Source organism: Ochotona curzoniae, unplaced genomic scaffold (assembly GCF_017591425.1).
Source record: "Ochotona curzoniae isolate NIBS_2020 unplaced genomic scaffold, NIBS_Ocur_1.0 contig_2309, whole genome shotgun sequence".
In the NCBI taxonomy this organism is placed as follows: Eukaryota; Metazoa; Chordata; class Mammalia; order Lagomorpha; family Ochotonidae; genus Ochotona; species Ochotona curzoniae.
Window position 1 is genome coordinate 21881 of NW_024465414.1, and position 25148 is coordinate 47028.

The 25148-nt window shown below is 37.9% G+C and overlaps 1 protein-coding gene across 7 annotated transcripts; it reads right to left on the bottom strand.

Moving 5' to 3' along the window:
• Positions 1 to 1314: 1314 nt before the first annotated feature.
• Positions 1315 to 20206, bottom strand: LOC121151248 (zinc finger X-chromosomal protein-like). Of its 7 annotated transcripts, none has more exons than XM_040972520.1 (7): positions 20116 to 20206; positions 10296 to 10853; positions 5191 to 5340; positions 4601 to 4744; positions 3864 to 4010; positions 3277 to 3417; positions 1315 to 2618 (listed from the first exon to the last, which is right to left on the bottom strand). In XM_040972520.1, the coding sequence occupies exons 1-7, from the start codon at positions 20180 to 20182 to the stop codon at positions 1438 to 1440; spliced, it is 2388 nt and encodes a 795-aa protein (XP_040828454.1). In that variant the 5' UTR covers positions 20183 to 20206; the 3' UTR covers positions 1315 to 1437. The 7 variants fall into 7 exon arrangements, with proteins under 7 accessions (XP_040828454.1, XP_040828457.1, XP_040828460.1 ...); XM_040972522.1 differs by having other exon boundaries at positions 1438 to 2618; positions 3864 to 3986; positions 20116 to 20177; XM_040972523.1 differs by lacking the exon at positions 3864 to 4010.
• Between the last annotated feature and the right edge of the window lie 4942 nt (positions 20207 to 25148).

Consider the following 25148-nt stretch of genomic DNA (forward strand, 5'->3'; position numbering starts at 1 on the left):
GATTAACTCTAGCATCTAAAAGGCCACTTAAACATGTTTAAACCTGTAAATGCAGCTTCTAAATATGACTGCTTGGCACAGAGAAAGATGTCAGAGGCTGAGTAAGCATCATGAAGCACCAAAATGCAGCACACTACCAAACAGGAAAAACATTTTTTGGGAATTTCCTACGTTGTGACAAGTCTGTAAGTGTTAACACTCAATAGCAGGAACTTCAAAGGTGTGTTAACCAAAATCCCCAATAACCATGTCCTAATGTACTGCACTCACTGAATGTTAAAATTTTATGTATGACTAATTGCTAAAACTACATCAACTTTCAAATACCCATAACTGAAAGACTTAAAATATACTTTTATGTCCCAAAGTCAACTTATGTACTACTTCTTTTTAAATTTTTGCAAACTCTAGTCAATAAAAATAACGCTCAACTTGCCAACTCTACATGGTAATTAACACTTTTCTACTATATGGACTTAAAAGAAAACTTAATTTTTAGGAGGTAGTTTGGATTAGCCTCCCAGACAAACCTGAAGTAAGAATTTAGAGTTATGTGAACATATTTCATCTAAAAATACCTTATTCTATACCAAAACATTTAAATGTTTTGCCTTTTCTAGTGTTCTTATTTTCCTTTTAATTCTTCATCTTGAATTTAATCTCTCAAGAGCATGTTGAAAAGGTCACACTTACATCTCTAAACTTAAGAGGTATTTCACATTCTTTTCATCAAAGGTTTAAAATGTGAGGTTGTGTATTTTAAGTGTATAATAAGCAAGTAAGCAACACATAATGCTGCAAAAAAAATCTTATGAGCCACATTTAGCTCTCATAGAATCCAAAATTCCCCTCTTCCATTAAGTTTCATTTATAAAATATTATTCCAAGACAAAGCACAGATAGGATAAAACCCAAAAAAGCAAGTCTTTTCAGTAGGACTTTTGAAGTTGTCTATGTTAAAAATTAGAAAAAAAGCACTGAAAAGAACATTTAAGCTTTGTTTGGCTGCATAGTTCACTTAAACAAGATGAAAATCAAATACAAATCTAGTCAGTGTTGTATATAAGTGTTTCAAATGCAAAGTTCCACTCTCAGATAGTCTGTAAAGATTAGGAAGCAAGACAAGAAAATGACTGCCATGCTATAATACTAAGCCCTGACAGTAAAACCTCCCAGTTTATGCTAGTAGATGTGTCCAATAGAAAAATCAGCACAGAAAAATATTTCCTGCTTTTAAAGTTACCAATCTTACTTTGTCTCAATGAGTACCACCAAGATGTGCAGCTTAAGGATTGCAGGCAAATGTAAACAGAATCCATTTCTGCACATAGCATAAATTAATACACTGTACTGTATGTGACTGAAGCTAATCTGCTTTAAAATAAATTTTCTCCCTCCACAAACACCAATATTCCTCCAAGTTGTCTAGAAGAATCATTAGGGCAGGTCAACTTCTTTATGATGCCGCATGATGTGCTGGTTCTTTTCTGAAGGTCTTCGGAAACCTTTCTTGCAGTACTCACATCGGTGAGGATAGTCTTTTGTATGAATGGAAATAACATGCCGTTTAAAGCCTGAGGCGTCTGTAGTGCTATATTCACAGTACTCACACTGATACACTTTCCTGCCACTGTGTGTCTTCATGTGCTTTTTAAGCTCATTCTGTTGGTTAAATCCCTTTCTACATCTCTTACACCTAAATGGATCATCCTTTGTGTGAACTGAGAGAATATGGCGACTTAGAACAAACGGATCTGTAATCTTAAAGTCACAATGTCTACATTGGTGCAATTTTTTACCTTTGTGGGCAGCCACGTGTTTCTTAAGTTCTGAAGGCCGGTGAAAGCCTTTATCACACATGTCACATTTGTGGGGGTAGTCCTTTGTGTGAACCGAAATAATGTGTCGTTTCAAATCACTTGAGTTTGAGCTCTTATGGTCACAATGCAAACACTGGTGTGTTTTGCTTTCTTGGTGGGTAACAGCATGTTGCTGCACTTCTTTGGTATTTGGGAACGTCAGAAGACACATGTCACACTTAAATGGCATCTCTTTACTGTGCTTAATTTTCACATGTGTTTTCAAGTTAGAAGAGTCTGCAGACTTGTATTCACAGTACTGGCATTCATATGGCTTCTCACCAGTATGGATCCGCATGTGCTTTCTTAGTTCTGATGGGTGACGGAAGCCTTTACCGCATTCCACACAAATGTGAGGGAAATTTTTACTGTGGACTGCCAAAAGGTGGCGATTCAATAGCCCTAGTTCAGCTGTCTCATATTCACAGAATTTGCACTTGTGCATTTTGTTGGCTCCTTTTTCCTTATGCACCATTTTATGAGTTAACAAATCCCCAGCGTGAGAGAAATGCTCTCCATACTCATTGCATTCAATGGATTTCTCTGTCTTGCTGGTTAGCTTGTGGCTTTCCAGGTGATTATGTAAATTTACTTTCTTGTTTGTAGCGTAGTCACAGTCAGTACAGCGGTACTTCTTGGTAAGGTACTCAGGATGGTTTTTCATGTGCCTTTTCAAGAATCCTCTGGATTTAAATTTCTTCCCACAAATAACACAAGGATAAACAGTCAAGGGCTGTCCATCAGGACCAATGATAATTGCTATGAAAGCAAAAAAAAAAAAGTGCATGAGTAATTAAGACAAACTTTAGTTTCTCCAAAATGTCAACATGCTCTAAACATCATTGGGAAAACACACCTAAGTTATGACCAGTCTGTCAGTAGCAGTTGGGTAATAAAAAGAACTTGTCCTGCTAAGAATAAAAATGTAGAGGAAATCATTTCTCAAATACAGCGTAATGTTTCTGCTTAGATCATTTGAAATAAAAATTAGGCTGACAATAACATTTAAGTGCATATATATAAAAAATCCCATATATAAATACATACAAAACCAATCCAGGAAAGTCATATGTTCTGTGAACAATTTAAGCAATTAGGACTCTGTGCCTCTATAAATTATGCTTGCTTTCTGATACGTTTGTTTAAATTTATTTATGAAAACATTGTATAAATCTATACCACTGAGTCACCACATATTTTCATTTCTTTCCTTCAAATTATGATTGACAAAATCTGCTTCTTTCTTATCTACATAAATCATTCATGACTATCAATGAACTCTGAAACCTTATTTTCAAATTGATACATAAAAGCACATGTGGTCTGGTGGCTAAATGCCATTCCTTGTGTCCACCGTGAATATATATTAGGGTTTTATCTGAAAACTCACTGTGCCTTGCAACATTTGTACCCTCACCTGTTTGGTACTGCCTGGAATCAGGTCTTCTCCTTTTCTTTGTTTTTTGTTTAGCCAGTCTGCTGAGGCTAGCAGACTCATCTATGTGCAAGAGGGCACTGGCAGTGCCATTCCGGTTTTCAATTCCATCAGAATTATTACCTAACAATATGCATTAAGAAAAAATGATGCAGTATTATAAATTATAAAGAATTAGGAATTCCTTCTAACTACAACAATAAGACATGATACTCATGAATGACAGAACTCCCTGTTTTTGGTAATGGGCTTTATGGGCATGTTTATGAAAGCATGACTACGAGAAATGCCAAGCTTCCACATATAGCAGCACCCTTACCGCACAGATTCCTGTGATACATCCCAAATCGTGAGGTCACAAGCTAGGTAAAGTCAAAGTCAAACTGCACATATGCCCTATGTACTTCTTGCACAAAGATTTGAGCAAAAGAAACAGAGTAACAAGAGGAACTGACAAACTATATATTCTTCCCCTACTTTTGCTTAAATCACCCTATTCCCTTCATATTTCTGAAGTCATAAAAGTACAGAAGTTACCTGCTAACTACAAACTGCCATTCAAGACTCACCGTAAGCAGCTGCCCATGCTACTGGCAGGAAGGTTTTGATTTCATTGCCATCCATTTGTTGTTCATGTGCAGCAACAGCTGCAACCGGAGCATCTTCCTCCCCTACAATCACTTCCATATATACTTCATCAGCAATTTCAACAACATCTTAAATAGAAAATTAAAAACCCTTTGTGAGATTTACACGGCTAATACAGGAAAATATATTAGTAATGATAAGGTACTAAATATTCGATATTACTCAATGTGTGTGTGTGTGTGTGTGTGTGTGTGTGTGTGTGTGTGTGTGTGTGTGTGTGCTTTTTATATTGCTTGAAGGTAGACAGATGATTAGGAGTCTCCAAACTCCTGCAACAGCTGAAGCTTGCAAGCTGAAGCTGCCAACTCAAGCTAGTCTCCCATGTGGAGCAGCAACGGACTAATTATTTGAATGCCACTTGCTGCATCCCAGGGTGAGGTTTACCTGGAATTCGAAGTGAAGGCAGGCTTGGAACTTAACTGAGGCACTCAGATTTGAGGCACTCAGATTTGGGACTCTGATGTCTTACTGCTAGGCTTGCCCCATAACTTATCTTTCAAACAACAATCTAAAGCTTTCAATAACAACCCCGGTGTCATCCCATGCAGCATGACAGCACGATTGCTAAAATTGTAGTGCTCGTTCCCTCAAACAGTGGCAAAACCAAGAAAGTTGAACAGAAAACAAGTAATCTCCCAGAAAAAGGCCACCTGCTTACTTAAATCTTCATCTTCTTGTTGAGAGTCATCCACAGTCACATAAACCATCTTTTCCCTGGCAACATGGGCACTGTTGTTCTGATCAAGTAGCTCGATTCCATGAACATTTTCACGCTCACTCTCTACAATGTCTACAGTTCCACCTTTCAGGGGAAAACAGAGCTCCAAGAATTTATTCCAAAATTTGTTTTAACCAGTTTCACTTATTACCTTTCACTGTATTCTTTTTTTTTTAGTTTTTTTTTATTGTTATGTGATACAGTTTTATAGGTACTGGGATTCCCCCCATCCTTCCCATAACCCTCCCTCCACGGTGGATTCTTCCACCTTGTTGCGTAACCACAGTTCAAGTTCAGTTGAGATTCTTTCATTGCAAGCATATACCCAGCACAGAGTATTCTTATATGCACTTTCCCATACATTAAAATTAAGTCTTCTAGTATCAGAAGATACTAAATCAGAAGATAAAATCAGAAATGATTTTAAATTTTCTACTTGAAATAAACAACTACTAACATCAAAAAAGTTAACAAAATTAACCAAACACTTGGAACAGGAAATACAAAGTGCATACGTTTCTTCTTCTTACCTAGGTCATCCTCTCCAGTGTCAGCTTTAAAAATGTATACCTCGATCACTTCAGGGCAAGTGCCATCTACTTTACAAGGATTCATTTCTGACTCTGCATCCATCGGCAATCCAGAAGGACTGTCATGTTCTACTTTGCCAGCATCATCTACTAAAAACGGGGGGAAAAAACCTGAATAATAACAGTAGACATTTAAGCAAAGTAATGCTGAAGTCTTTCTGCAAGAACAATTATTCAGGTTTATATGAAAGTGGTTGCTTTAACCAAGACAACATATAGATGTACATTTCACAAAAATTATTGTCAAAAGACACCAAAGAAAATACTTTACTTTTGTGCACCTAATTGAAAGCAGCACTGTGTGTCACATATTTGTAAAGATCTTGCAAGCGGGCCTGGCATAGTAGCCTAGCGCTTAAAGTCCTTGCTTTACACGCACCAAGATCCCATACTGGTGCGGGTTCATATCCCAGCTTCTCCATTTCCCTTCCAGGTCCCTGCTTGTGGCCTGGGATGTCAGCAGAGGACGGCTCAAAGCCTTGGCACCCTACACCCACGTGGGACCCCCAAAATAAGTTCCAGGTTCCTGGCTCCTGCCTTTGGATTGGCTCAGCTCTGGCCATCCGGCCACTTCGGAAGTAAATCAGCAGATCTAGGATCTTCCTCTCTGTCTCTCCTCCTCTCAGTAAGTCTGACTTTCCAATAAATACATAAATAAATACATAAATAAAACAATTTCTTACCAGCATTATCTCAACATTAAAACCAGCAGTCTTAACACAAATATTTTATTAGCATTATCTTTACTTTTTTACATCTTAATATAACTTTATTTTATCTCCTTCTGTTGAATCATAGATTTTTAAAAAATCAATCTGTGGTTGAAAGAATGGTATAGTGCAGTGGAACAACATAAACTGATTTAAAACTTAGAAATAAAGAACCTATAAACTTCAGAATAAGATTTTCCCAAATAAGAAAGTATTTCTGAAAATGCTAGTAACAACTATCTTTAACATGGCATCTTCAAATTCTGTCAACCACATGTACGCCCATACTTGGAACTGCACTGAAATGCAATTTTCAATATTTAGCTTGTGCAAGAATTCCTTTTCTTAAATTGGTTTCTACAATTTGCCTTTCCATCTTCATAAATTTGCCTGTACTTTTAATACAAGATTGTTGCTAAGATTTGCTTATTGTTGCCCATCTTAGGAACAAGATGTATTTGTCTTTGTTCTCATAACCCTACACTAGTAAACACTTGTAAGATTCTGTAACTTGATTTTTCTATACTGCAGTCTAAAGGGCAACACTGCTCCTTTTCCTACCAAGTGAAATACAAATTGCAGTCAAGCAACTGAAAACTTCCCCAACAATTTCATATCCCAGTTGCCCCAATTTTGACTCTTTTTTTAATGTTTTAACTTTACATTAAGAGATTTTATTATTGAGATAAATGGCACAACTTCAACCCACAACTAAATTCACAAGCTTTGTTTTCCCTACATGTTATCAAAAAAGCAATTTTACTCATCCCATAAAACAGACTTTGCCATTAGGCTCTTCATCACATCCTCTCTTTACTTTTTCAACATATTTGTTGATCCATTACTTTTCAGGGCTATTTCTATCTGCAAACAATATTTTCTCCCTCCCTGGAGCCAGTAATCAAAAACACACGATTTGAGCTCAATCTCCTTTGCACAAATATTTATCCAATTATTCACACTGCACATTTCCTAAATTCAAGGTAATCAGGATTTTAATGCTTAAGACTGTTATCCATAATCTTCCATTAAGACTACTAACTGAAATATCTTAAAATGAATTCACAATTCTCAACTGACTAGCTCTTTCACTGAAACTGATACGTCTGCCTGACTCTCTCTTTCCTGAATTTAGTGTCTGTATTAATAACTTCAGTTTGCAGTTGGTGAGGTATCCCTGCAACAAACTCAGAAATCAAAGCTCTTGTTGAATAAAGTTATTTTTTCCTAAAACACCAGTGCTTAAATAATTTACTTACTAATTTTGTATTTGTATAAGCTAATATGTAAGTCAGTCACCATGAGGAAATAGGATCTGTTTTGATCACAATTCTGTAACATTGTCATGGCATTAGTAACTATCCAGAAATCATTTTAAGGACAGTGCTCATGTATACCAGTCTACAAAGCAAAAAGAACATGTTTTAAAAACCCTATTAAGAAAATATTTTAGGAAACACGAGGTTCAGTTTTGTTTTTTCAATTGGTAACAGAAGTGAAAATAGTCAAATTCACATCCAGATATTTTTGTTTTGGATGCCTACTTTGTTAGGTAACCTTGTTTATGCAAATAGTTTGTCTAATATAGTCTTAAAAAAAATTAGTACCCACATTTTACCAGTTTCTGCAGTCTTAAGTGCCTTCCATATAGTTCTCTTCCTCTCTCTTTTTTTTAACCAATAAATATCAAGCAGGCCTAACACTCAAGAATATTAAATTTTAAAAATCCTACCATTCGACTGTTTGAATTGAGTAAGTTCAGTGGGCATAAAATGGATAAACTATAGATGCCTAGGATACATACAGTGTCTTTTGTTTTGCTGTTATTTGACACAGGTATCCGTGTAGCTAATTCACTAATCTAACTGTAACTATTATGGTGCAGTTTTACCACACTATCAATTTTTAATTAGGATAATGAATCACCTCCAGATTCTAATCATGTTTACAACGAGATGCCCATAAAACCCAACCTCCTACAATGCAAAATACACAATTAAGTGTTTTCAGAGAATTTATGTGGTTGACAGGAGTTATCATTTTCTAATTTCAGTATATTTCCTTTGAGTTTCCCACCTCAAAAGAATTTCTTTCAGAACCAAACATCCGTTGATCTTTCGATATACATCCATCCATCTACTTGCTTAAAAGGAAGAAAACTGAGTGACAAACGGAAAGAGCAGAGGAAGAGGGGATGAAGAGACTCTTGTGTTTTCTAAGATTTTGGAGGCTTTTCACATTTTTAAAGGTGTATTTATATTTCTTCTAAAGGCAGTTCTGTACAGAGAGAGAAGAAATACACAGCAGGTCTTCCATCTGCCAGTTGATTCCCCAAACGGCTGCAACAACTGAAGCTGAGTCAATCCAAAGCCAACAGCCAGAAGCTTCTCCAGGTCTGCCATGTGAGTGCAGGCTCCCAAGGCTTTGGGTCTGTCCTCTACTGCCTTCTCAGGCCACAAGAAGGAGCCGGGTGGATACCACAGTAGCTGGGAAACAAACCAACGTTCACATGGATTGCCAGTGCTACAGCGTGAAGGACTAGTCTGTTGAACCACCGCACTGGTCCCTGACTAACTGACTTCTAAGGCTCGTAATATTCAGAGTGGACCTGGTGTTGTGGCCTAGCGGCTAAAGTCCTTGCCGTGAACATGTCAGGATCCCATAAGGACACTGCTTCTAATGCTGGCAGACCTACTTCCCATCCAGCTCCCTGCTAGTGGCCTGGGAAAGCAGCAGAGGACAGCCCAAAGCCTTGGGACCCTGCACCCGTGTGGGAGTCCCGGAAGCAGACCCTGGCTCCTGGCTTCGGATTGGCTCAGCTCCAGCCATTGCAGTCACTTGTGCAGTGAATCATCACATGCAAGATCTTCCTCTCTGTCCTCCTCTCTGTATAGATCTGACTTTGCAATACAAATAAACGAATAAACAATAGTAAGAATAATAATAGAAAATTTTTAAAAAGAAAAGAAAGAGACATTCTGAGCTAGGTAAGGCTGAAGTCAGCCACTAAGAGTTCATTTTGAGTTTTGTACAAAGGTACCAGGTGTCCAAGCAGCTGGGAATTAGAAAAGCTTATTCATTTGGGGGATGGAGAGAGCACGGGAAGAAGAAAAAGATTTACCACCCATGGCTAGGTACTCTCTAAATACCCACAGCAGGTTGTGAATTAGATTAAGTTAATTTTAAAAAGTGGGTAAAAACCAGAATCACGTGAATGTAGAGAGCACGCTTAAAAATTCAAATTGCGGGCCCGGCGCGGTGGCACAGGTGGTGAAGTCCTCGCCTTGCACGCCCGGGATCCCATATGGACACCAGTTCTATCCTGGCAGCCCCGCTTCCCTTCCAGCTCCCTGCCTGTGGCCCGGGAAAGCAGTCGAGGACGGCCCAAAGCTTTGGGACCCTGCACCTGCATGGGAGACCCGGAAGAGGCTCCTGGCTTCGGATCGGCATAGCATCGGCCGTTGTGCTCACTTGGGGAGTGAATCATCAGACGGAAGATCTTCCTCTCTGTCTCTCCTCTCTGTATATCTGCCTTTCCAATAAAAAAATAATAAAAATAAATCTTTTTTTTAAAAAAAATTCAAATTGCAAGCACTAGAGAACTGATATCTGTGAACTAAACCAAACTATGACCAATCATGCACCGGTTAATGAAGCAGCAAACACAAAGAAGAAAGCTGGCATCCCACAGAAATAAAGAGCACAGGTTAAAACCTGTTTTAGGGTTGCTGTCGTGGCGCAGGGTAAGGCATTTCATATGGGAACCAGCTGTTCCTCGCTAACAAGCCTAGAAAAGCAGTAAAAGATGGCCCAATTCCTCAGGTACTACCCACAAGGCAGAGAAGATGGAGTTTTAGGATCCCCGCTTTGGCCTGGGCTCACTCTTGAAGCATATATATAAATCGCCAACCATCTTATCCGTAAACTATTTTTTAAAAAAGATATTGATTAAATTCCAAAAGCAAAGGTTTACTAAAAAATTTGCTTTAAAGGGAAACATGGTAATGAGATGAACAAGCACAGAAGTGACTGCATCATAAAAAGACATATATATATTTTCAAGGTGAATGTCATTCATGTGTTATAATTCCTGTTACTAAAAGATCCAGACACGCATCTCATGATTTCATTAACATCAGTCCTTTTTCATTCTTCACCTTTCTCATCTATTTCATTCTCAAGCATAAAGAACTTCATACCATTTCACTTAAGTATGGCTTATTTTACCAGGGAATATATGAAATTAATCTTGACTTTAAAAAAGCCTAAAGAAAAAAAAATTATTCTTGAAAGAAAGCTTTTAAAAACACCTTTGAAATTCACTCCAAGACTTACAGGAAATCATAAGGTAGTCCTCACAGTTGCCTTTATCATCTTCCTGGTCCACCGGGATCCCACTGGCATCTAAGATTGCTTCGGATGCACAATCTGCTAGCAATACTTCTTCTGAAACTAGGTCGGTTGTTAAAGGATCAGTGATGATTTCTGCTTGTACTACACTATCACGTACTATATGTTCAATGTGTGCAACAGCAGACACATGAATAGATTCACTTGTCAAAACATGTTCGGGCATAGACAACGAGGCTGAAGTAATATCAGAACCTAAAACATCATCTGGGACTGGGCATTGTGCTAAAGAAACTTCTTCGGTTACATCCGAGTCAAACATTTGCTCAGGAATGATGACACTTTCAGATATATTGGCTTCCTCTAAGATATCTGAGCACTGCACATCCTCTATAACAACGTCTTCAATAACATCTTGGATTACAACTGAGTCTGGATCATCAGGAGCAAAGTTATGCACAGTTATGTCTGAATTAGAAACAAAAACAGTTTCTTGTACTTCCACAACAATTTGGTCACTATCCATGTGTGTTGCATCAGGTCCTGGAAAAAAATTAAAATGACAAATTTCAGGTAAATATGCATCACTATCTGAAATAATGTAGATACTACTATTTCACATCTATCAGAAAATATGCTACCTCATTAATGTTCCTCACATAATAAAAAAACATTAAAGAAAAGCAGAACGCATGCTAATTTGCATAACATTTTTAACCCATGCATTTCACTTGGCTTTCGTTAACAGTTAGCAGGTAAGTATCAGCAAAAGAAACCACTTGCAAGTAGTCACACAGAAAGAAAAAAATTGGGGGGTGGGATCTTGAAACACGAATAGCATAAAAGAACTCCTAGGGCACTAAAAGGAAAACACATTACTCATCGCAAATTCAGAAAATACAGCATTTTATTCCTTCACTGTGCATTTCTCTGTTCTCATTTCCAGTCACAACAAATCTTTTGTCTCTCTCACATCCTTCTTTTCCCAAATTCCTTTACTTGTTTTTTTCCACTATGCTTCCCACTCCTGCCCTTTTTAATTGTGATGTAGCCTTTATGATTCTGGAAATGGAAAATCATCCTTTTCAACTAAGACATACAAAGATAAGGAAGGAACATGAAAATGGTAAATGGTTACGGAGCTAATTTGTGGGATCCGTGTAGTGGCACAACAGAAGAATCTTCTGCCCTGCAGTACCAGCATCCTAAATGTGAACCACTTCTAGCTTTGGCTGCTCCACTTCTGATTCAGCTCTCTGCCTTATGCTGCTTCTGCCTTAAGCCAGCAACAGAGGGTGGATGACTCAAGTCCTCTAGGACCTTGCACCCACATGGGAAATCTGGAGGAGATCCTCGCTCCTGGGTTCAGATCAGCTAAGCTCTCTGTCAATTCTGGCCATTTGGCAAGTGAATCGTTAGACTGAACATCTTTCTCTCTGTGTCTCCTGCTCTCTGTAAAATTTGCCTTTCAAAAATAAAAAACAGATGTTTAAAAAAAATACCTAATTTTTCAGTGAAAATTCATTGAGGATAGTTCGGACAGAACCTATTCCAAATTCTTCATCACCATCAAGCCTCCTCCTTCTAGGATCCTAGGACCAATTATTTCCTTAGGATAAACATACATATAAACATTGTAACCGTAGAACCTCCCCAATCTAAGGCTACCAGACAATGAAGAAACAAAAGTAGAGGAAGGAACAAATGAAAAGTCCAGTAACACAAGCAGATTTAGTCAAGTTCTCATATTTCACACTGCATGTGATGTCTAAATGAAGTATTTAAAATAAACTCCTCTGCTTCGAAGAAAATGCATATATCTTATCAAAAAGGTAAAATAAGAGCAAATAAAACCAACTAGGCATCATGGTTCTTTAAGAAAGAAGCAAATACTGAGATTTAACATCAAAACTATTCAGGTGATGTCAAACTTCTATTTCTAATTCATACTAGATAAAATTCAAGCAGATGCCTAATCTAATGACTGATTAGGTCTTCCAAGAAGCACACAGCTTCTTGTTCAACAAGAACAGAAGTAGTAAAATGTAGAAAGTCTTTAGTGTCAAATATTACTCATTTGAAATACAGAAATAACAATGAAAGAAACTTTCACAAAATAATGTGTACCCAGGGTTTACAATACAATCTACAAATCGGCAAACATGAACCTGAAAACAGTTCGAATGGTCCAAAGATATCTGCTAGCACTGTATGCCCTGGCAAGTCATTTAAACTCTGGGTTTCAATTTCTTCTAAAGTAGGACCACAATATCAGCCATGCACACCACCCAGAACTATGCGTCCTAAAAGTCAGAGCTTTCATTACTATTTTGCACATAAAAATGGAGACCCTGACAGTTGAAGTAACTTTCTCAGAGACAAACACTTTAAGTGACATCAGGACTAAAAATGTTACTAGTTCTTCAATCTACCAATTAGCTCATTATCAAACCAAGCTAACAAGTACTTGATCTTTTTTTTCTGCAAAGAACTTATATTTCACCATTTTTATTTGCATTTGCCATTATTAAGCCACAATTAACAACTGCAAGTAACTTGTTAAACACAAATGATCTTAAAAATCCTTTTTTTCCTGTGGAAATTACTCCTTCTTTTACGTTGCTAATATGGTCACTTAAAATTACTGAAAGTTTGCCTTGAAACTGTAACTATTTTGAAATACAAAACATGAAAACACAGTCCCTAATCTGAAGCCTCTATAATATCATTTTCTTGGACCCATGATTAATCTGAAATTGTGGAAACATTTTTTCTACAGTTAGAATTTCATAAAGTAGCTCTTACGCTGCTTGTAAATGAGCTAACATTTCATTTGCTTGATGCAGAGGCTCCTTTTAGGAACATGTGAGAGTTGTAGACAGAACAGGGTTAAATGCAGAGGAGCTTGGAATTGTACTTTATCTCCTAAGCAATGAAGATCTGAGAAATGATAAGACATAGTTGTTATTTTAGGATGAACACGTACAGAAGCTGAACAATGAGAAAAACAGTTTAACTGAAACAAATTAAGAATTAGGCAACATAGCAAGCAACATGTAATAGGAACTAGCATGAAGAAAAACAGCATGTTAAGTAGAATTTTCTTGCCAGGCCCTCTTGGCCCCTTCAGCCTATATCATGCCTATGCAATGTCCACACTGTTATTTCTGGTGCCTGTGAGTACAACATACTACTAAGGCTTACCACCACAGGTTTAGCAGGAATTATTTAGCGTATAAAATCTTAAAATAGATTATTTTGCATCATCTGGACAGGCCACATCTGATCCATTTAATCTTAAATGAAGAACTTTCAATGGCTCAAGTTAGAAAGTTGAAGTGGAGTAATAAAGCTCAGAGATTTTAAATCCAAAGGATCTCAATTTGTCATGGATGGAAGGAGTCACATAGGAAGTATGTGAAGAAACACCGGCAGCCACAAAAGCAAGTCAAGTCTCTGGCCAACAGCCATCAAATTGGGAATTTGTGAAACCACAAGGAATCATATTCAGTTAATCATCTCAATTCCCTTGGCTTTGGGTTAATTTCTCAAGTACCAAGAAAAAAACGCAACTGTAATACTTAGAATGCAGATATGAGAAACCTGAGGTAAGTGACCCAGCCAAAACATGACAGATCTGTGACTAAGGGAAACTGAGACAAAAATCTCATTACCTTAACCTAGGAAGTTTATGGTAATATTTAAAGGAATGCAAATTGTGGTGTTAAAAATGGATAGCTACTGCACAAACACTTACAAATGCAAAGAACTTGCTGACATGAGACTCCTTATAGAAGAACCAAAAACCTCAGTTAAGAGACTACTGGAACTCATAAGAAACTTTGGCAGGGTAGCAGGATACAAAATTAATGAACACAAATCAGTGGCACTAGTGTACACAAATAATTCTATGAGAAAGAAACTAAGTACAGTCCCTTTTAAAATAGCAGGAAGGGATCTTAAATATTTAGGAATTAAGCTAACTAAATATGTGAAAGAACTCTATAATGAAAACTAGAAAACATTTACAAGGAAACAGAGGAAGACTTTTGAAAAACAGAGAACCTTGCCATGTTCCTGGATTGGTAGGATTATCATCAAAATGTCCATATTTCCAAAAGCAATATACACATTCAACACAATCCCAATCAAAATCACAACAACACTGTTCTCAGAAACAGGAAAGAAGATACAAAAGTTCGTGTGGAAACACAAGAGACCATCAACAGTCAAACCTATCCCGAAGAATGAAAACCAAGCTGGAGAAATCATAATTCCAGACCTCAATACATACTACAGAGCAGTGGTCATCAAAACAGTCTGGTATTGGTAACAAACAGAAAATAAGATCAGTGAAGCAGAACAGAAACACCAGAAGGGAGTCCACACAAAAAAACAGCCAACTAATCTTTGACAAGAGAACTGAAAACAACCCAGGTGAAAATCCTGGTCTATTCAGCAAATGCTGGTGGGTCAACTGGACGGAAGCTTGCAGAATTAAGAAGCAAGGCCCACATCTGTCACAGTATACAAAAATGAGCTCTAAATGGCTCAAGGACCTAAATCTACCCCCAGAAACCATCGAACTATTACAGAAAAACATAAGAAACACTCTCCAAGAAACAGGAATGAGAAAAGTCTGCTTAGAAAAGATGACAAAAGCACAGGCAATCACAGACAAAAATAAACAAATGGGACTATATCAAACTAAAAAACTTCTATACAGCAAAGGAAACAATTAACAAAGTGAAGAAGCAACCAACAGAATGGGAGAACATTTTTACACACTGGACAAGTGATAAGGGACTAATATCCAGGATTTACAAAGAGCTTCAGATCCCAGGGAGAGTAAAAAAAATAAAAACCAAACAACAACAACAAAATGGGCAAATGAAATGAACAGAAATTTTTCAAAAGGCCAGATTCAAATGGCTAACAGACACAGGAAACGATGCTCAGGCTCCCAGCCGTCACGTATATACAAATGAAAATCACGCTGAGGTACCACCTAACTCCATCTACATTCAGAACACTAACAACACCTGCTGGTGTGGATGTGGAGAGAAAGGCACCCTTTTTCACTGCTGGCGAGAGGGCAGGTTAGTACAATCACTGTGGAAATCACTATGAGAGTACTTGGAGAATTGCAAATAAACCTGTCATGACTCAGCTATCCCATTCCTAGGAATATACCCAACGGAAATGCAAACTGCAGGTGAGAAGGGGATCTGTAATCCTATATTTACCTATATTTACAGCAGCAGCACATTATGCAATAGAAAAGACACTGAAACAATGCAGATGCCTGTCCAAAGATGAGTGGTTAGAGAAACTGGTACATCTACTGCATGGAATATTATTCAGCCATTTTAAGATTGAAATCGCACCATTTGCAACTAGATGGTTACAACTAGAGACCATTATGCTCAGCAAAATAAGTCAATCCCAAAAAGACAAATACTGTATGTTCTCTCTAAGGCAACAATCACGTAAACTAGAAATGTATAGTGATGGAGTAATAGAGACCACCGGATTCAGATGTGAGAACACAATGTAACATGCATCCCTACTTCCAAGTCAAGGATAGGCATAGTTAGACAATGGAATGATGACAGAATGATGGAATTATAACTCCTTATGAAGGACTATACTACTGTAACAATATGGGGAAAACTATCCAAGGTGTGCTGAAATTTGGGGAGGGAGAATTTCAGACTCTATAAAATTGTATCATAAAATTCAAAATTAAAAATAAAACTAAAAATGCAAAGTGATTTGGGGACTGTTCTGCCTCTGCCTGCAATGCTCATCCCATATAGGTATGTGCAGCCTGTGCTACTTCTGATGGATCCATCTACCTGATAATGGCCAGAGGAAGCAGTAGAGGATGCCCTAAGGCTTGGGATCCTGAGACAACTTGGGAAATACGGAAGAAGCTCATGGACCCTCTCTACTCATTGACTCAGCTTGGGCCACTGAGGCCATCTGAGGAGTAAACCAGTAAATGGGAGACATCTCCTTCCCTCTTCCTCTCTTTTTCTCTGCAAATATGTCTTCAAAATTAAAAGAAAATGTTAAAAAAAGTGTGATTTTGCAATCACGAAACCTGTGAACTTTTTCGCAAAGCTCACTAAGAAAAGCCTACATTCTGTTTCCTTTTGTTTCTGCTCTTCCTCTCTAGGGAAATGAATGACTTGGAGCTCCAGGATGTCAATGATCTAGACCATAATCCTACTGATGAAGGAAGCGACTCAACTGACAAATGGACTAACAGTTTTAAAAAGAACTCTCACTGCCACAGCATTTGCAATTTAGCTTACAGGGTTCTGGTTTTCCTTTTGCTCCTTTTTTGTAGAAAAAGAAAATTCCAAGAGAATAAGCTTTTGAATATTCTTCATCACTGAACTTAATAAACTGAACTTACAATTAAAAGCTTACATTCGTTTGAACAGTACACTTGTAATGTGCGCTGCTGCTAAGCACACTGATGAACACTTGCAGAATTTAAACCATGGTGCTAGTGAGGGTTGCAATGAAAATTAGGAACATTTTACTAGAAACTGAGAAAAGTCATTCTGGTTACATCACTATAGGTTTAGGAAAACTCTGTTATGTGATTATATGGAAAGTGTAACTTGTAGCAACTCAGATATATAATTAGGGGACTTCAACCAAGTTTTGTAAAAGCTTCTTGACACAAATTCAAGAAAAAGGAATAGTGGTAATTTCTATCATGCCAAAAAAAAAATGTAATGCACTTGGGAAATTCTGAGCCTATTAAGAAAGGGAAGAAAAAGTGAAATTTAGAAGATTCTTTGACAGTTTGAATCACAATGTGACCAGGGAGTCAGTGGTTGGGGGTCTTACTGAGGGGGTTGTATCAGCCCTTCTCTCTGCCTTGCTTGTTGGGCTTTAGCAGAATTCAAAATGGCTGGCAGGAAAGCTAGGAAGGACCCTAGGAAGGATTTTGGAAACTCCAAGACTAATTTAGTTTCCCCGTTGCAATTCCAGATGGGCTGTACACATCAACACATGAAGTCCAGCCGTGGATGTGTGGGTGTGAATCCTACTGTGTACAGTGCAGCCATGCTGGAAGTATGTCATCGCAGAGGTACCTGAGCTGGTGGGAACTGCATCAAAAGACTTACAGGTAAAGAGTATTATCCCGTGTCACTTGCAACTGGCTATTCATGGAGATGAATAACTCGACTCTGTCATAAAGGCTACAATTGGGTGGTGGTGGTACCATCCCACACATCCACAGTCTGACTGAGAACAATACAAGAAAGGACAACACAAGACTAAAGGATGCCTGTATTCCTTATTATCTCAGGACTTCAAGTACTATAACAACTGTGCAGTGTTGGTGATTCCACCGGAGTGCATCTCTGTGAAAAACACAATTTTGCCTTTTTGCAATCCTATTTCAGCAAATCAGAAGTTTAATTAGCTTTCCAACCAACCAAATTTCTGCATTTAAGTCTTAATCATATTTAAATGGTACTGTGACTTCAAAAGAGCTATTGATTTTGATGTAGTGGGCTTTGATTGATTTGACTGTTTTTTAAAAACTGCCTGGATTTTAAATGTAATTATAGTAAGTTATAGTAACAAACATTGGGTTTTGTACACACATTATTTCTACCCACATGTATAAGCTCAATAAATGTCATCTCCCAAAGGGGGAAAAAAAAGTTCTTTGCCAGGAAAGGATTGGGGAAAAAACCAAGAAAGATTAAAAAAAATATATGTCTCCATGCACTAAATTAAAATAAGACTCACAGAAACCACAATAAAGATGTCCAGTATGAAACACTGGACAACTCAATCAATTCAAAATAAAATAAAATAACACAAACGAAAATCTCTTAAAAAAAAAACTAACTAAAACTATAGCTTAAGTCCCAATTAAATGCAATGAAGTCTTCAAGGATTTACTCTAAGAAAACTGCTGGTTTGAAGCAGAGGATATATATTCTGAAAAAAAAAAAAACAAAAAAAAAACCAAAAACTGACTCCTGAAGTTCTAGGATCAAAGGAAAAGGCTGATAGTGTACTATATCTGATGAAAAAAAGCAAGGAAAACAGCAGAACACAACTGACTATTCTCAGGTTGTAAAACTTGAGAAAGTACACCTAGATAGATTTGACAGTTTCTTTGCTCTAGTGCCTGAATGCTTCCACAATTTACTTACTTTGGACCAGATACTTAGAAGCATCTGACTTTGTTAGGTGCAGATAAGTTGTTCATTGCTCTGGGGTCAGAAGATGGATAATAACTGTGATTTATATTATATCATATTTATAAATTATCATTAAACATATATTATTATTACTAGTGTATGTATGGGTGTATGTATAATAAGTGTATAGAATTTATATTATACATAAGAACTGTTTATGTATAATATAAAGTATAATATATACATAAGGGTTTATACACTTCAAAATAACTTACATCTAAAATATCACAGAGACTTAAGACAGGGACTGCTTAAGAATTATGAATAGCAGGCCAGGTGTGATAGTGTAGTGATTAAACTCCTTGCCTTGCATGCGCCGGTATCCCATTTGGGCGCTGGTTGTAATCCCAGCGACCCCCGATTCCCAACCAGCTCCCTGCTTGTGGCCTGGGAAAGCAGTGGAGGACAGCCCAAAGCCTTGGGACCCTGCACCCGCGTGGGAGACCAAGAAGAGCTAGTTCCTGGCTCCTGGCTTCGGACTGGCTCAGCTCCAGCTGTTGCAGCCGCTTGGGGGGTGAATCATCCGAAGGAAGATCTCCCTCTTTCTCTCCTTCGAATGGCTAATTTTAGAAAAGGATTTATTGCTAAGAATCTTGTAGACAAGCCAATGTATTTACCTTTAGAAAACATATTCTCAAAACCAGAATATATACAGTGATGAGACAGTGATGGGCTTCCAAAGATACCTAAATTCTAATCTCTAACTCTTAAAATGTAACATGGTAAGGCAAAAGAAATTCTGCAGATGTCGTAAAGGTAATGTTTTCATGACAAAATCACCTCTTTAATTTCACTTACTATAACCCTTTTGAAGTACACTTGTTTAAGCAGCCAAAATGATGATGATGATGATGATGACGATAATAATAATAATAATAATAATAATAATAATAATAATAATAATAATAGCAACAACACCGAGGCCAGCGATATGTGGTGGAAAGGAAAGTAAATAAGTTTCAAAGGATGAGAGGGATTTCACTCACTGTAGATGAACAAAAACAGGCAAAGCATGAGAAGGAATTTAGAGGATAGCCTGTTGAAGCAAAGAGTATCCACCAGTTGACAACTGCAGGGCATAAGCAAAGAATACCTCCATCTTAAAACTGCAAGGGCAACATTCCGTTAAAAAAAAAAAAAAGGTACAAGTATTATTAGAACTGCATACTTTCAGGAGCACTGAGCAAGGAAGAAGGTACTGCAGAAAAACTTGTTTCAGACCTTGTGAAGCTCTACACACAGAAATCAGTTTAAACTAACACTGTGCCTGTCTTTCTGTGTCACAAAACTGTAATATATTTCCCTTGTTTTAAGTCTTTAAACTAACCTTTTGAAAGCACTTTGGAAGGAAGAACAGATATAACGCAGCTGTGTACTGAAAGGTAGAATAATAGCATTACAGTACAATTTTGACACTGATACAGCACAAATAAGATTATGCTAGGAATTCTTGGCAGGTCAGTGAATCTCAATAAAATTTAGCATCAGATGTAGCAGTTCCACCTCTTGACAATCTCCTACTATGGCAAATGTGGACTGATAAAAACCAGAAATAGTTATACCTATTCCATCAAAACATGTGTTTGGCTCTTGCGGTTGCAATTTAAATTCATCTTCATCCATGGTCATTAATTATCATTAGTCACAGCTCCTATACCCGGGAATAAAATATACAGCAAATGTTAATGTTATGTAACAAAAAAACTTATATCCCAATTTTTATACAGTTGAAAAGTTCACATTTGTATTAGTAAACTACATAAGAAGGGAACAAATTGATTTCCAGTGGCTTATGGGTGGTTAGCCACAAAAAAGAGAGTTAAATAGGCAGCTTTGTTTAGACTTGAAAAAATTATCTTCCATAAATGCAAACACCTTCAGTATTCAGCTTAATAAAGTCAGCTTATTCATATTAAAACAGAACATTTCTCCCAGAAGATCCCTTGTTGCCCAATCTCTGCATAATGAAATGGCTCTAACATCCTGTGCTCCTGGATAGGTGAAATTAATATCATTAAAATGTCTGTACTTCCACAAGCAATATATACTTTCAATGCAATCCCAATCAAATTACCGAAAACATTCTTCAGTGAATTGGGAAAAAATGATATGTAGGTTCATCTGGAAACACAAAAAACCACAAATAGCTAGAACCATTCTGAAGAATAGGAACCTATCGGGGGAAGTCACAGTTCCGGACCTCTGGACATACTATAGAGCAGTGGTTATCAAAACAGCCTGGTACTGGCACAAAGACAGAGAAGAGGATCAATGGAACAGAATAGAAACAACAGAAGGAAACCCACATAGACACAGCCAATTAATCTTTGACAAAAAGACAGACGACAACCCGAGCAAATGGGAAGGTCTATTCAACAAATGCTGTTGGGACAACTGGATGATAGCCTGTAGAAACAAGAAGATAGACCCATACCTCTCACCATACACTAAGATCAAATCTAAACAGATAAAAGGCTTAAACCTACACCCAGAAACCTTCAAACTTTTGGAAGAAAATGTAGGAAACACACTACAAGATTTAGGTGTAGGCCCTGACTTCCTAAAAATGACTCCAAAGGCAATAGCAATCAAGACCAAAATAAACAAATGGGACTTCATCAAACTAAGAAGCTTCTGTACAGCAAGGGAAACAATCGACAAAGTAAAAAAGCAACCCACAGAATGGGAGAAGATTTTTTGCACACTACATAGGTGATAGGGGGCTAATCTCCAGGATATACAAAGATCTCCAGAACAACCAAAACACCAAAACAAACTACTCAAGAAATGGGCAGGGGAAATGGGCAGACATTTCACAAAAGAACAAACCCAAATGGCAAACAAACATATGATAAAAATGCTTAAGTTCCCTGGCAATATGGGAAACTCTAATGAAGACAACAATGAGGTACCACCTAACGCCAGAAAGGATGGCTCACATACAAAAAACCAACAACACTTGCTGGCAAGGATGTGGGGAAAAGGGAGCCCTACTCCACTGTTGGTGGGACTGCAAACTTGTACAGCCTCTATGGAAATCAGTATGGAGGATACTAAATCAATTGAAAATCAGCATACCATACGACCCAGCAATAGCGCTCCTAGGAATTTATCCAAAACACCTGTTTTACAAGAAACCAACATGCACCCCAATGTTTATAGCAGCCCAATCAGTATTGCAAAAACTTGGAAGCAACCAAAATGCCCATCAACTGAGGACTGGATATGAAAGCTATGGTTCATATACTCCATGGAATACTACTCAGCTATCAAAAATAAATAAATAAATAAAATGCAGTTCTTTGTGGCCAAATGGGCCCAACTGGAATCCATTATGCTAAGAGAAATGAACCAATCCCAAAAGATTAAATACCACATGTTTGCCTTAATCTGAGATGAAAAGTTGTTAATCTGGAAAATAATACCTATACATTGTAATATTATTGCAATCTCTGACAACACGTATCCAATGCAATAAAGATAATGCGTTGTAACCTATAAAACAACAATTAATGTGAGTCAGAATGCTTATGATCTACAATCAAAGAACTGTAAAACCTAAAACACTCTCAATACCCTATGTTACTCTGTAACGGGGAGGGAATGCAAAGAAATCTTCCATCTCCCTAAAAAGTGAGAGGAAGACGTGAAATATAGCCTATCAGGATCAAATCTGATAACCCAAAGAAGACAGACTCGATTCGGCACTAGACAATAGCAAAGCTACACAGACATAAGGGGGGAATCGGGAGCGACCCTGAAAGCCTCATAACAGGAGGTCATGTGTACGGAGCAGGGGGGAGACCTAGAGTGGAGCGGGAGGTCAGGGGGAGGTTCATATCCCAGCCCTGAAGACTCCCAGATCCTCACCAAGGACTATCAGTATGGACACCAAGGACTACATCCCAACAGAAGACCACGGGGAATAGGAGTGACTTTGGAGGCCAAGAACTCTGAGGCCACCCACCCCCATCTGGAACCTCCACAGGGGATGGAAAATGTCCAAACTCTGCCATGCAGAAACCAGCACCATCGGAACGACGGCCAGGAGTCCTGAGCAATCTGCAGAAACAGAAGAATAATAAACTTCCTTAAGGACTAGGGAGGCAAGCTCTCTCTGGTCCTGGCCTGGCTCTGGCTCTGGGTCCCCACCCTCCCTCACGGTGACTATTAGGATCGCTCCATTAACCCCTCAAAACAAACATACAAATATACATAGAAACAAAAAATCTAGAATGGTCAGACAACAACATGGAAAGCTTAGAATCAGACAGGAAATGGCCAGCATGGATCCAAACATGCCTCACTAGGTGGGACACAAAGATTAGCTATGCCTCACTGGGGTATTGGGGAGTGCTCTCCACACCCATCCTAAAAAACTATTCTGTACCTAAACTGATAACTATGGAATCAGGTTGAACATAAACCAAAAATTGAAATGTCTATGAAGAAGTCACAGGATGTAGTAAAGAAACCGCATTTTCCTATCAACATACTATTAATCAATACCATGTCAATTAATGCCATAAGGTTGTAAATGGCTGTTGAAGTTATGGTCGGGCTTTTAACTGATTGTGATGATAATTTGCTGGCTTTACCTTCGGACCAGAGATGGTCTCACCAAGAAATCATTGAACTCAGTAGGATAATAAGACACTGGACTTTATGCTTGGTAAATACTTCCAATGAAAGAACCTCAACTGAATTTGAACTGTGGTAACGCAGCAAGGTGGAGAAGTCCACCATGGGGAGAAGAGGCGGGGAGGGGAGGGAGGAATCCCAGTGCCCATAACACTGTGTCACATAATGCAATGCAATTAATAAAATAATAATAATGAAATGGCTCTGCTGAAATGTACTTTGTAAGTTATCAAAGGCTCTTCTGCAATAATTGTAAGATCTTTAAATTAAGTATGGTCTCCAAACTTCCTACAAGAAATTAAAACTATAAAAAAAAATTCTGATGACTATAAACACTATGGAAATTTCCAAATACTCAATGAACACATCAAGTATAAAACATTTTTTCTTCTCTGAACCATAGGTACCAGTTAAAAAGTGCTAACTGTATTTCACATAATTTAAGATAAAAATCCTACATGTAGAATATGTACAAGGATAAGCAAGAGCCCTTTATGGTCCATTGCAATGCATGAACTCAAAAACCAAATCTGTCTTAGATAGCAAGGTATTCATTCAGCTTACTAATAAACATTTCTAAGTACAATTTCTGATCTATGATTAAAAGGCAGATAGTAGGGGGAACAGGAAGGAAGTGCAGAAAGACTTTATTTCCTTCCAAGTATTATGCAATCTTTCTCCTTTTCTTTCTTACCTCCCCATCAATTTCCCTTAGGCATGACTAATAGATAGCCTTCAAGAACCCTTTACAGCTAAATTCCCCCTTTTCTAAATTTCCCCAACATCAATGATTGGACAATATTTTGAGGAGCTTCAGAAAAACAAATCAGCACACTTTTTCCCACTTGGGTATTCTTTCATTAAAAAAAAAAAAGTCCTTATCCTTATAGTCTCTGAGTTACGTGTCCTTGTCCATCCCTTCCTGCCTCCTGAATATCTCTTGTCCCTCCCCATGGATTTTGTGTGCCCGTGTGCTTTGTTTGCAGACCTCTGTTTACATAAATTTCATCTTTCGTGATAATCACTTTCTTATGTGTCTTACGAGTATTAGTTCAAACACAGAACAGTATGTTTCTAATGCAAATTATATCAACCTTTAATTTAAGAAAATAGTTAGGGTTGGGGCTACCATGGTGGCTCAACAGGCTAATCTACTGTCTGCAACAGCAGGCACTCCATATAGGTGCTAGTTTGTAATCCCAACTGCTCCTCTTCCCATCCAGCTCCCTGATTGTGGCTTGGGAAAGCTGCAGAGGATGTCCCAAAGCCTTGGGACCCTATACCTGCCCGGAAAACCCAGAGAAAGCTCCTGGCTACTGGCTTAAGGATCAGCTCAGCCCCAATTTGAACAGTGAACTAATGGATGAAAGATCTCTCTGTCTCTCATCATTCCTATAACTCTGTCTTTCAAGTAAAAATAAATCTTAAGAAAAAGAAAATAGAGCAGATGTTATGACACAGTCAGAGCAGGTATCATCTGGCATCCTGAGTGTAAGTTGCTATTTTCAAGCTACTTGATGTGCCCAAGTGAAAGATGCCCATGTTTGAGACTCAGATGGAATTCTTACCTCCTAAACATAGCCTGGCCCAAGCCATTTGGTAAGTGTTCAGGTGGAGGAAGAACTCTTTCTACCCGATGTCACTTTGCTTTCAAACAAGCGAAACTTTTTGTTTAAAACAAAAGCACTTAATGACATAATAAGGTTCTCCTCGCCTAAATAACCTAACATTTGGCTGTATCTACTCATTTTCCCAGTAGAGTTGGTATCCATTCACACAGTCTGCCTTCAATCTTTGGATAAATAGTATTACCCAATGTTTGTACAAGATCTTAAGTCTCTATTTATTCTGATTTTCTCTACCTCAGATTCTTCTCTGTACCATCTGATCTTCTCTTATCCCTCCATTTCCCTTGCTCCCAACACATGCTGGGAATACCTACTCCTCCTTGAAT